Genomic DNA, 12548 nt, shown 5'->3' with positions numbered 1-12548 from the left:
ACTCCAGGCTGAGCTTCCAGGAACAACGCTCGAAGTTACAGCACACAGAACTGGGCTGCCAGGCCAGCTGCTGCCTCTGCCGTGAAGGGGAGCCTTAAACCAGGAAGCTGCCTGCCTGGTCGGAAAGCTGCCACCAGTTTCCAGCAGCAGGAGAACCATGCCTCTGCTTCCGTCTGTCTCAGCGTAGTGAAGGCCCTGTGCCCGGCCTCTCCTTCCTGACTCAGGTCCTGGTGCACGTCTTGTCCAGTCTTTCTGACGGGAGCCTAAACCCCCCCATCTGAAATCCTAGCTGCAGGGGGGTCCCGAAATGTCATCTTTCCAACCTCTGTGTGCCAGGTGGGGATTAGATTCACATCGACACACCAACCCGTTGTATCCACCACGGACAGTAAGCTAACTGTTTTATGATAAATAACATTTGGGGTTTTTTTTGTAGTTTACAGTTACATCCTTTTTATTTAGAGCTCATGTCGTCACTCTACATAGAAAAATGCTATCTCTGGCCATTCCGGAGAAAACATCTCTGATACAAATTAAGAGCGGTACCGACGTTATTTCCTAAAATGCAAAGCTGGTACGGAAAACAGGATTTTCAGTTTGCGATCCCCCTCCCCGATTTGTTTCTCTTCTCGACGTTGGTTGTTTCCATCTGTGCCCTGTGTCCCGTGGGGACATCCTCCACCTTTTCAATCTGATTTGCTCTTTGCCGTGCAGACCTGTGAAGGAAGATTCGGAGCCCTCCGAGGTGGATGCTCCTGGCCGGTGGCACGGCGGCTACGTGAACAGAACTCCTCCGACATCTTCAGAGTCTGCAACCACCGTTAAATCCCTTATCAAGTCATTTGACTTGGGGCGTCCAGGTATTTCGTCATTTTGTTTCATAAGCAAAACTCAAATTCAGACCGTGGCCCCATGGATCAAGCCCGTCCTCCACCACCCTGGTCCCACGTTGGCGTGACCACGGGGCCCTTCCCAGACCATTCACGTGTAGACATGGTGCGTGATGCCCTCTGGGGCTCCAGTGAGACAACAGAGAGAGTCAGCTCTCCTGTCCTCCTCTCTGCAACTCCAGTTCCTGCCTCTCCACCTTCCTCTTCTGCCTCTGTGTCTGTTAAATCCAGGTCACTGCTGAACGCCTTCTTACCATCTCGTGAGGATTAGCAGGGTCAGCCAGAGGCTTCGTCTCTTGGGAAATGAGGCGCTGATCTGTGTGTTCGGCTGCCTTGCTGACACCCTGGGCTCCTTTATCCTGGAACGTGCTGTTACATGCTTCTCCCCCTGGTCTTGTGTGTGGCCGCTGGTGCTGATCTGTCGTTCCCGATCGTGGGACATTCCCAGCTTTTTCTGGCAATGTCTGCCTGACTCACAAGTCACCTTTAGTCACTGTTACCGCCACATGAGAAAAATGCATCTCTATACTGTACACCCATAAATACAGTAAAGAGAAGAAACCAAATGTGCCTGTATCCAAAATGCAATATATTTCTTCCCTTGATTGCAACAGATATGCCTGTTGTATTGGAAGGCCAGGGTAACAGCTAATCCTAGGATGCTGTCTCTGCTAAAATAGTTTGGGGCTAAATTAGATTAAGATTAGACTACAAAGACTGGAAGCTGTGACGGCTCAGTGACTACGTTCGGTCTGTGAAGGTGGGAAAGGAATGAACAATAATGGTTAATGCAAGAGTGTTCTGTTCTGCCTGCTGTAGGTGACGCATCACCTGTATGTTTTCTTGTTCCGCGTGTGTCCTGCATCTAAGACCAGCCCCCATTTAGTTAACTCCCCCCAACTCATTCCCCAATTCAGTACTGGGCCAGGGCAGAAGTGGGTGAAAGAGTACACGTAATACCTAATTAGCATCATGGGATACTTTTTTAGTCACCAAAAAGAGTAGCAAGTCAGGAACTATTATTTGCTGTTTTGAACCAGAGCAGCGTAGAAATGTCCCCATCTCTTTTCTTGGCAGGTGGAGCTGGGCAGGACATTTCTGTCCATAAGGCCTCCAGGAGCCCCCTGAGCGGAATCCCCGTGAGGACCACTCCAGCTGCCGCTGTTTCTCCAATGCAGGTATCAGAGCCAACGGCGTGGGGTGGGGGGGGTAGGGCTGGTGTCACGTGGTACCCAGGCAACAAAAGGGAACCAAAAACCAGTGGGTTTATTTTTTTGAGGCACAAGGAACATTTTTTTAGTACGCCTAAAATAATAATAATGAAACTTTCATTAAAAATTGCCTTTTGATTCCTGAGGAAGGTCTGAGATGCTGCAAACGACATACGGGTTTTCTTTTGTTTGTTTTGTTTTGTTTTGTTTTGCGATACGCGGATCTCTCACTGTTGCGGCCCCTCCCGTTGCGGAGCACAGGCTCTGGACGCGCAGGCTCAGCGGCCATGGCTCACGGGCCCAGCCGCTCCGCGGCATGTGGGATCTTCCCGGACCAGGGCATGAACCCGTGTCCCCTGCATCGGCAGGCGGACTCTCAACCACTGCGCCACCAGGGAAGCCCCTGTCACACAGTTTTGTTAATGCCTCTTTCTTGGTTTCCCATAAGATGACACTGTCAAAGATTTCAGTTAAATGAAGATTATAATTTTTATTAGAAGTGGACATTGAACTGGGTATATTACTCAAGCAATCGATTTTTTAAAATGCCCCCAGAGAGAGAGAATGTTTACAATTTATAAATTCTTAGAGTTCGCTGCATGTAACTGCATGTAAAACCTGAAGGTTTTAGACCACAGCCTCTTGGCATTTCTATGACCAGGGCCTTTGTTGTTATCAGTAGCACTCAGCATTTTGCCTCTGCTGAGCTAAGGTTGATCTTGTCATCAACAGTTCCATTTTTGATGTTATTAGTAGTTACGGATATTGTTTGGGATCTTTTAAGCTTTAAAAAAAATACTTTTTTCACTTTTTTGCCCTTGAAGGTAACTTCCACCACCTTCTGTGTAAAACCAAATAAAACAATTATTTATTTTACGATAATCATTTTTTATTTAATAAAAGTGAAAGAGGTCATGCTTCATTTTTACTTATCTTTATTGAGCTATAAACACAAGTTTGCTAGTAAATGTTTTACAACTGGCTCCTTGGGGGAAAGAGCCCGGATTTGTAGTGTTTGCCAATTTCTTGGTAAATATTCCCGTTGTGGCCAATTTCAAGCTTTTTCTACGACCTCAGTGTATATGGGGTTGAGAAGAGATGTACATTAGATGGTATTTGTACAAGACAGACACAGCAGGTATGAAAACCCCATTAGCAAAATGTAGAAAAATAATTAGGAAGCAGTGAGTTTTGAGTATTTATTACTTTTGCTTTTAACATAGTCTCATTTTAATAACAGCCGTGTTTAGTAGCTTAGCCTGTGCAATTCCTGAAGATTTATCAATCGGCCCTATGAGCAGGTACTCACCAGCTGCAGCACACCACTGGCTATAATTCACATACCATGAAGTACAGACCTCTTCAATACATAACTTGAATGTTTCCATGTGTAATCAACACCAAGATGAAGCATGTCTGTCACCTCAGAAGGGGCTTTCATGCCACCATCTCGTCAGTGACCCCTTAGAAAGAACCGTTCTCTGACCTCTCACCACAGATTAGTTCCCTGTGACCTCAGACTTTGTTACTGGATTGTTTTGCTCAACGTTGAGTCTGTGAGATTCATTCCTGTTTTTGTGGCAGTTCTTTTCTCGTTGCGGTGTCATGTTCCTTTGTGTAAATATACCATTCTACTGATGGTTTATCCATCCTACTGATGGTTGACTTTTAGATTATTTCCAATTTTTAACTCGTGCTTATTTAATTTTATAAATTTATTTATTTATTTATTTGTTTATTTTTGGCTGCGTTGGGTCTTCGTTGCTGCGCGCGGGCTTTCTCTAATTGTGGCGATCAGGGGCTACTCTTCCTTGCGGTGCGCGGCCTTCTCACTGAGGCAGCTTCTCTTGTTGTGGAACATGGGCTCTAGGCACGTGGGCTTCAGTGGTTGTGGCATGCGGGCTCAGTAGTTGTGGTGCACGGGCTTCATTGCTCTGTGGCATGTGGGATCTTCTCGGACCAGGGCTCGAACCCACATCCCCTGCATTGGCAGGCGGATTTTAAACCATTGCACCACCAGGGAAGCCCTTGTGCTCATTTTTCAAATACCTTTTTTTCCCAAAAATTTCAGTATAAAAGGGAAAAAGTGAAAAATCCCCCTTGTTCCCTAGCCCCAGAAATAACCACTCTTTATGGCTTGTTGTGTATTGTAGATGTTTCTCTTTAACATAAAAATGTGTGGGGCTTCCCTGGTGGCGCAGTGGTTGGGAGTCTGCCTGCCAATGCAGGGGACATGGGTTCGAGCCCTGGTCTGGGAGGATCCCACATGCCGTGGAGCAACTAAGCCCGTGAGCCACAACTACTGAGCCTGCACGTCTGGAGCCTTGTGCTCCGCAACGGGAGAGGCCGCGACATTGAGGGTCCCGCGCACTGCTATGAAGAGTGGCCCCCGCTCGCCGCAACTGGAGAAAGCCCTCGCACAGAAACGAAGACCCAACACAGCAAAAATAAATTAATTTTTTTAAAAAAAAGTGTGTATGTGTGTGTGGGGGGAGTGTGTGGGGGGGGGAGTGTGTATGTGGGCGTAGTGAGGGAGAGAAAGTGTTATAAATTGGGTTACACTACATGTTATTCAGACACTGGCTCCTTTCGCTTTGTCATTGGCATGTACCCCTGAGGGCAGGGATTTTTATCCCTTTGGCTTGATGTTACATCTCTTGTCTAGAACAGTGGCTGCACATAATCATATCATAGTAGAAGCTCAATAAATATATGTTGAATAAATGAAGGAATATATCAGATATCTTTAAATGTCAGTGTTTGGAGAAATACTTCATTCTTTTTGAAGGGTGTATGATAATGCAGTGATTAACTTAACCACTCCTCTGTTGATAGGCATTTAGGTTGTTTTGGATTAAACTTATTACAAAAGTGGGGCTTCCCTGGTGGCGCAATGGTTGAGAGTCTGCCTGCCGATGCAGGGGACACGGGTTCGTGCCCCGGTCCGGGAGGATCCCACATGCCATGGAGCGGCTGGGCCCGTGAGCCATGGCCGCTGAGCCTTCGCATCTGGAGCCTGTGCTCCGCAACGGGAGAGGCCACAACAGTGAGAGGCCCACGTACCGCAAAAAAAAAAACAACTTATTACAAAAGTGAAATTCCTTCTACAAATTTTTCCCCACTCAAGGGACTATTTCTCTATGAATGTGTATCCCCATTCTTTTGTAAGTACGTCAGTCACTCTAGCTAGTTAAGCAGGAAGGAATTTAACACAGGGAAGGCTGCAGGGGAAGCTCTGATCTGCACTGAGCTGATTCAGCAAACGTTCCCAGAACACCCCAGAGTTGGCCCATTAAAGGAACATCTATTTCTGCCAGAATCAGGAAGTCTTCCTCTAAGTGCAGCCTGGGACCACTTCTGTCAACATCTAGGTTCAGCCTTCGGGCCACGGCACAGGTGCAGCCCCTGTTAGCAGATCCTGCCCTCTAGGTTCATCCAGGTCGTAGCTAGTGACAGGATTCCTTTCTTTTTTAAGGCTAAATAGCATTCCATTGCATGCAGAGACTTCCTTCATCCATTTATCTGTTAATAAATTTTTAGGTTGTTTCCACCTCTTGGCTAATGTGAATCATGCGACAGTGAACATGGGTGTGCAGGTACCTCTTCAAGATCCCATTTTCAGTTCCTTTGTGTATCTACCCAGAAGTGGGATTGCTGGATCACGTGGTAGTTCTATTTTTACGTTTTTGAGGAACCTCCCTACTGTTTTCCATACCAGCGGCACCGTTTCACATTCCCACCAGCAGTGCATGAGGGTTTTCTCCACACCCTCACCAACAGTTGTTTTTTCTGTGGTGGTTGTTTTTTTTTATAATGACCATCCTTACAGGTGTGAGGCGTTATCTCATTGTGGTTTTGATTTGCTTTTCCCTGATGACTGGTGATGTGGAACATCTTTTCATGTACCCGTTGGCCATTAAAAAACAGTATTTTTTTACACGCATCCTTGAATATACATAGAATATTCCAGGAAGATGTTCACAAACCTGATTAATAACGATTACCCCAGGGAGAAGAACTGGGTGATGGGAGTGAAAGGGAGACTTTGTTTTCACTCTGTGTCCCTTCTGTTCCTAATAGGATCTATTACCTATTCAAATAAAGAAGTCGTTTTAAAAGGTCCCCCTGGGGATTCTAACGAGCTTGAGAACTGTTACATGCGCGTGCGCACACATGCACCCGCACACACGCATACACACACGCACACACCCCTTGCTCATGCTGTCCCTGATGTGACACGTCCACCTATGTGCGGTTACCTTTTGGTTTCAGAGGCATTCAACCTTCAGTAGTGCTCGGCCGGCCAGCAAAGGAGTGACTCAGCGCTTGGATCTCCCAGACCTTCCCCTCTCAGGTAAATCACCTTAAATAGGAAGTAGTTTTGAGTTACGTATTGTGAGGTTAACTTTTCTTCTTTTCTTTGCATGAAACTGAGCTTAGAAAAAGGATCATTTATTTGCAATAAGTGGCATTTATCGCAAACAATTTCAAATTCTGAGTGTATGTGTTATGGACACAAGACCCCAGCTGTGTTCTGCTGGCTGCACTTCTCAGGGTGCATGAGTTTGGGAGAAATGTCAGGCTCTGGAGGTCTTTTGTCTGTTCTTTTAACTAAATCTCAAGAGACTGTCTCATCTTTAAAAGAAACTATTTTGAGAAAAAAATCTTCTCTGATTCTGAAGGTCTGTTGCTCCCACAGTACCTAAAATATGCCTCTTCTGAGCCGTCTTTGTCTCTGAGTGTAGACCTCTTCCTGTTGTTATGCCATGTTTTAAAAACTTCGGATCCCGACAGCGAAGCGCTGCTTGTGACCGCAGGGCCGCACGCGCCTCATTTTCACTCCTGCTGCACGTGCCGTGCTGATGGCCGATGTGAAGGAGCTGTTGAGGGGGAACCGGGGCGGGATGGCGTGTGGGCTTGCACCTTGGCCCCCCTGCTGCCTACGGTCCGGCTCTGGCCCGGCTGTTCCAGCCCTCGGCGCTGGGGTTCCCCCATCTCCGAAACAGAAATCGTGCCGTCCGCCTCGCGGGACGGCCTGGAGGGTTGAGTGAACCCAGCCGGGCTGGGGACAGAGCCGCGGAGGGGCAGCTGTCACCTAACGCACTGTCGCCTGTGGAGTCAGCTCACACCCCAGAGCCGGGAGGCGTCAGCGGAAGGTTCCGGCTGTGTAGAACGTTCACCCTGGAAATTGATGGCTGGCTGCGAGGTCACTGCTATGAGGAAACAAAAACAATGAAAAGAACACTAACTGACGTGTTCCTGGTGCCTGTTAGAAGGAGAGAAAGCCAGAAATCTAGACCGCATGGAGAGAAATCCTTTGTGTCTTTCAAGTGTCAGTTTCTGTGACATGGTGAATAAAAAAGACATCCCCACTATCCTTTTTTTAGGTCATGGTCAAACACAGGTTTATCCTTAAAATAGTTTCTGTGAGATAAGTTTTACCCTTTGACTGTAAACTGTTTCACCTCACCACCTTATTTTTTTCGCTTCTGAATTTTTTCTTTTTCATGGAATTAATAGGATTTTAGCCTTAGATAAACCCCGACATTGAGAATTTAAAGATTACCTTGGTCCGTTCCCTGCATTTTACAGGTAAGAGACTCAAGCCCTGAAGAGCTTAAGCAATTTGCAAAGGCCACACTGGTTTTGAGTAGCTCTGGGACCAGGATAGGATTTTTCCTAATGCTTTCTGCCCGGCTGCCTTCTGGTGACGAGGCTGGCGATCGCTCTGATAGCAGCTTCATAAAGAAATGGTCACGGTTTGTATAGGACTTCAAGTTGTCATAATGACTTCCAGGAAGAGGAAATGGTGACCAGAGGCCACGGGTTGTCCAGAGTCAGAGGAATAAGGAAACCAGAGGGGGTGCCCGCGCTGAGTTCTCCACATTTGTTTGCCACATAGTGTGAAATAGGAATGACTTGGTTATAAGCACAGGGCTGCGCGTGTTATGTTTTTTCAATTGTGGTAAGATATCTGTAACGTCAAATTTACCATCTGAACCATTTTTCAGGGCATCAGGTGAACTTTTGGTCTTAGTATTGGTAATCTCTGTTCCTCCGGCTCTAAAATTTCCTTTGTGTAGAGAAACCGTTCTTTTCATTGACAAGATAAGTACCGACGCTGAGACCACAGCGGCGATCGCCCGGAAGTAAATAGTTCATCCTCAGCCACCCGCCTTTCCCCCCCCGCAGGCCCCTGTCCACCCAGGTGATTCTGTTTACTTGGCTCAGAAAGGACTGCACGGTGACAGTTGCCTGTTTTCTGGCCAGCCTTGCGGCATCACGTCCCCAGAAGCTGCAGGACTGCGGTTAATACCCTGTTTTTGTTGTTCCCTTTAGTGATGTAAACTCTGTTTTTCTCTGCTCTTCCCAGCTAATGAGCCTCACTCCCAGCTTGAGCACCCATAATTGATGCTATCAGCTGCACAAGTATTGTTTTCTCCACGACTGTGGCGTCAGAGGAGGGACGCTGGGCTCGGCCTGGTCACCAGCTGTGTGTGGCATTAAACAAGTGACCAGTTTCCTGCTCCCAGATCCTCTGCACATACAAAATAGACAGTCTTGGGAATTTTCTCCCATTCTGCACTTTTGTGATCCTTTAGGAAATATCCTCTGAAGGGTTAGGCTGTTTCATTAGCTCTTTTGCCACAGACTAATAGGACAGCAGAGAGGAGCCTTAGAAGAAATACCGTGACTGATTTTTGGCAAGGCAGGCCCTGTGGTTGGCATGGCTTCCTGTCCTGGGAGATGGGTGTCATTCCTGTTCCCAGCATTTTGACCCGATAATCCCACTAGAGGTCTTCCTGCTGGCGCCCTCCCTGAGATGCGCGTTCATTAGAACATGGCGCTTCACCGGGGGTCGGGCTGGCTTCATAGGCCTGGCCACCTGCGCACCTGCCAAAGGCTCTTAGAAACAGGATCTCTGTTCAGTGCCCTGCTGGTGCCATCTTGAAATTCAGGGTAATTTTTGAACGAGGGGCTAACTTGGCATCAGTCCCTGTGAATTACAGAGCCAGTCCTGCCTGGAGAATCCTTTCTAGAAAACACCACGTCCCTGTTTGCATTTTCATCACTCGGTCCAGAAAGTGTATCTGTGTATCTCCATCTGTATCTGTTGTGTAGTTTTTAAAATAATTTTACTGGAGTGTAGTTGATTTAAAATGTTGTGTTGGTTTCAGGTACACAGCATAGTGAGTCAGTGTCTGTTGTGCATTTGTACGTGACACCGATGTGAGGATTGTACTGGAGAGTGTGGTGACCCGTTGGGTCTCTCCTCCTCACACGGGCGATTCTGTTGTCCCCACAGATCTTCTGAAGGGAAGGGCCGAGGACCTGAGACCAGACCCTTATCTCCGCAAGAGCCCCTCGCTCGAGTCCCTGAGCAGACCTCCTTCTCTGGGCTTCGGGGGCTCCAGGCTGCTGAGCGCTCCCACCGGGGGCTGGAAGCCACAAAGCAAACTCAGGTATCCATCAGAGCCTGTTAGGTCTCCTGCCTTTGCAGTGTCACACCAGCAATTCTGACTGCTGACGAGGTTCCGACCGAACTGTCTTCCTTTTGTCCTTTCACACTCCTAAACACCACTTCTCCATCTGTGTCAACCCTTCCCTGAGGTTGCAGCTCACCACCCGGTATCTGGGACACCCCCTCTTCTGCCTTTGGTGTCTGACACCCATTTGGTGTTTAATTTACCGTTGCATAGTATGTGTGCCATGGTCCCCGTTTGGGCTATAATTTATTTAGTGGACAGTAAATACTTCATCTTAACACTTTAATCTCTTTCTCAGCCCCTTGTATTGTGCTACACTGAGCCTTTCAGTAAATATTTACGAATAGGCAGGTAGAGGAATACACAAAATGGGCTACTTTAGAAGTAATGGCTTTTTAACATACGTTAGAACTACCATTATGAGTATTATAAAAGGATTTTATATAAGTCTGAATACCTCAGGCCAGCTGTTGTCATATCTTTGGGTGTGGCCTATATTTGGACCCAAATAGATGAGGTCATATCTTTCAGAGGTTTAATTTAAAGCCCCAGATATTACATTTCTGTCTTGTTTATGTGCAAGAGATTTAAATAATCAAAACAGGCTTTAAGTACCAGAATTAGTGCTATTCTGAAATTTCTCTTTTCTTTATGCCAGAAATGTATATAAACAGCCTATGTGTATATTAATATGCTATTTATATTATACATTCATCATGAAAGTTTAGATTAGTGAAGTTAATTTGTTGTTTCATTTTTGTATTCATGTTATTGAGACAAAACAATAATAGAATAGAAATTACTTACTTTGGAAATTCTCGTGTTATTATTATTGCAGTCATATCTAGTCAACTTTATAATTTTAAAGAAAACTGGTAAATGTTTTATTTGTTTATGCAGAAAATCTTTTCCAAGCCTTCCCTCGGTCTTCTCTGATTTGTCAGGCCTAGAAACTTGGCTGACAAATTTGATGAGTTAAGACCAGGCATAGTAAAAACAGGCAACATCCCCAGAACTTCATCGTTAACGGTGATTCTGACCACAGAAACTCGTGGACCCCAATTTACAAATGTGCTGGGTACACGGGAGAGAAATCACCTGAGGTCCAGAAGTGTCCCGTTACTCTTTTAAAAGTCATTGTAATTAAATAGTGGGTGGATACAAAAGAAGAAGAATAAAATATGTCTAAGGCATGCAGAACTGACAGTACAATGGAGGTGCACCTGGGTACTTACCTTCTAGTTTACGGAGAAGAAAATCATTACTTTTGAAACTTCCTATCAGCCGCTTCATTGGTATCACCTCCCTGCCCCCCCCATTCTGAACTTGCCTTGCTTTTCGTTATACTATCGCCATGTATGTTTGTACCTCTAGCAGTATAAACTATATTATTTAAATTATATGTTTAACATTTTGTACACATGGAAACATCTTGTGTTTATTTCCATTTTTTTTAATTCAAAATTGTTCCTGTGATTCACCCACATTATTGCATACATCTGTAACTCTTTAGTTTTTATTGGTATATAGTATCCCCTTGTATGAATATCCCACAGTTTATCCATTTCCTGATGAGGTACCTTTGCTTGTTTCCAATTTTTTGCTATTATAAAAAGTGCTGCTATGAACATTCTTGTATATATGCCCTGATGATATATACATCGGGGAGGAAATCCTATTACTCTTTTCTAAAAAATTGAGGTATCGTTGATTTACAATATTATATATGTTTCAGGTGTACAGCATAGCGATTCACACTTTTTAAAGGTTATACTCCATTTATGGTTGTTATAAAATATTGGCCATATTCCCTGTGCTGTACGATATATGCTTGTAGATTATTTATTTTACACGCAGTCGTTTGTACCTCTTAATCCCCCCCCCCTCCACTGGTAAACACTAGTTTGTTCTCTGTATCTGTGAGTCTGTTTTGTTCTATTCACTGGTTTGTTTTATTTTTAGATCCCACATATAAATCCTATCCTAGAGTATTTGTCTGTTGCTCTTAAATTGTTGCTACAGGTGCCGCTCCAGACGTGCACCACCTCCCGTTCTCCCTCTGCTCCTAGTGGTGTAGGGAAATAGAATACTGTTCCACGTGCTATAGGAACATAGTTCTCATTTCATGATAAGCGTCATGGAAGACACTGTGTGATCTTTAGTCCCTCTTTAGTATTTGGATAATTTTAGGTCACATACAAAGTATAGGTGTCTGTAGAGAACTGAGGCTGGGGCACCTAAACTCTTGCTCTTGGAATGATATGGTATTAATTAGTGAAATCACTTCCTTTGGCTAAACAGGTGCTCAGAATTGAGTTCCTGCACCATAAACTAAGGAGTATGAGTGTCACCTTCAGAGCTTCAGGTCCCCCCCGCCATTTTGAGTCAGTTTTACCGATTTTGTTTTTCATCTCCATTCCCATCACTTCCCCGTAAGTAGCCAATCTGGTGTTTTTAAAATGCCCTTCCAATCTACCTTTTATTTGTTACATGGAAATAGGTGTAGCCTTGAAGCATGCAGAGTGTTTTTCTATAGGTGTCTTTAATTAAAATGATACTGTACATAAGTATTGATACATAAATAAAAGGCTAGAAGGATGGAGCAGCAGATAGATTAGAAAGAAAAAAAAAAAACCCTCCTCAGACTTCTGAAAGCCAAGAAGCACAATTTACTTTCTCTTTCATACCGTGAGACATAATAAAAATGTATTGTTGATGGGACCAGTTTGGTGGTTTCTTTAGAGTCTCACTGGATAGACCTCGACTTTTGCTTTCCTAATCTAGTTAGTTGTTTCCTACGTATTTGTGGGTTTTAAAAGTTAGCATCTTCTCTGTACTGTGTGCTCTCCTTTCTAACTAGCGTGGAAAGAAGAGACCCCCTGGCTGCCTTGGCCCGGGAATACGGTGGCTCCAAGCGCAACGCTCTCCTGAGGTGGTGCCAGAAGAAGACAGAGGGCTCC

The 12548-nt window shown here is 45.2% G+C and overlaps 1 protein-coding gene across 2 annotated transcripts in view; it reads left to right on the top strand.

The window, feature by feature from the left end:
• The window catches only part of SPECC1 (sperm antigen with calponin homology and coiled-coil domains 1), a 246390-nt gene that overhangs the window by 180938 nt on the left and 52904 nt on the right, over positions 1-12548 (top strand). For both annotated transcript variants that reach the window (XM_024753283.1, XM_024753292.1), the window contains 5 exons: positions 715-860; positions 1968-2068; positions 6374-6455; positions 9408-9564; positions 12449-12544. In XM_024753283.1, coding sequence (XP_024609051.1) covers positions 715-860; positions 1968-2068; positions 6374-6455; positions 9408-9564; positions 12449-12544 — 582 coding nt within the window. The remainder of the gene's footprint in view (positions 1-714; positions 861-1967; positions 2069-6373; positions 6456-9407; positions 9565-12448; positions 12545-12548) is intronic.

Source organism: Neophocaena asiaeorientalis, unplaced genomic scaffold (genome assembly GCF_003031525.2).
Source record: "Neophocaena asiaeorientalis asiaeorientalis breed wild unplaced genomic scaffold, Neophocaena_asiaeorientalis_V1.1 scaffold540, whole genome shotgun sequence".
Classification (NCBI taxonomy): Eukaryota; Metazoa; Chordata; class Mammalia; order Artiodactyla; family Phocoenidae; genus Neophocaena; species Neophocaena asiaeorientalis.
The sequence above is the reverse complement of the archived record's forward strand: the minus strand, read 5'-3'. Positions and strand labels throughout refer to the sequence as shown.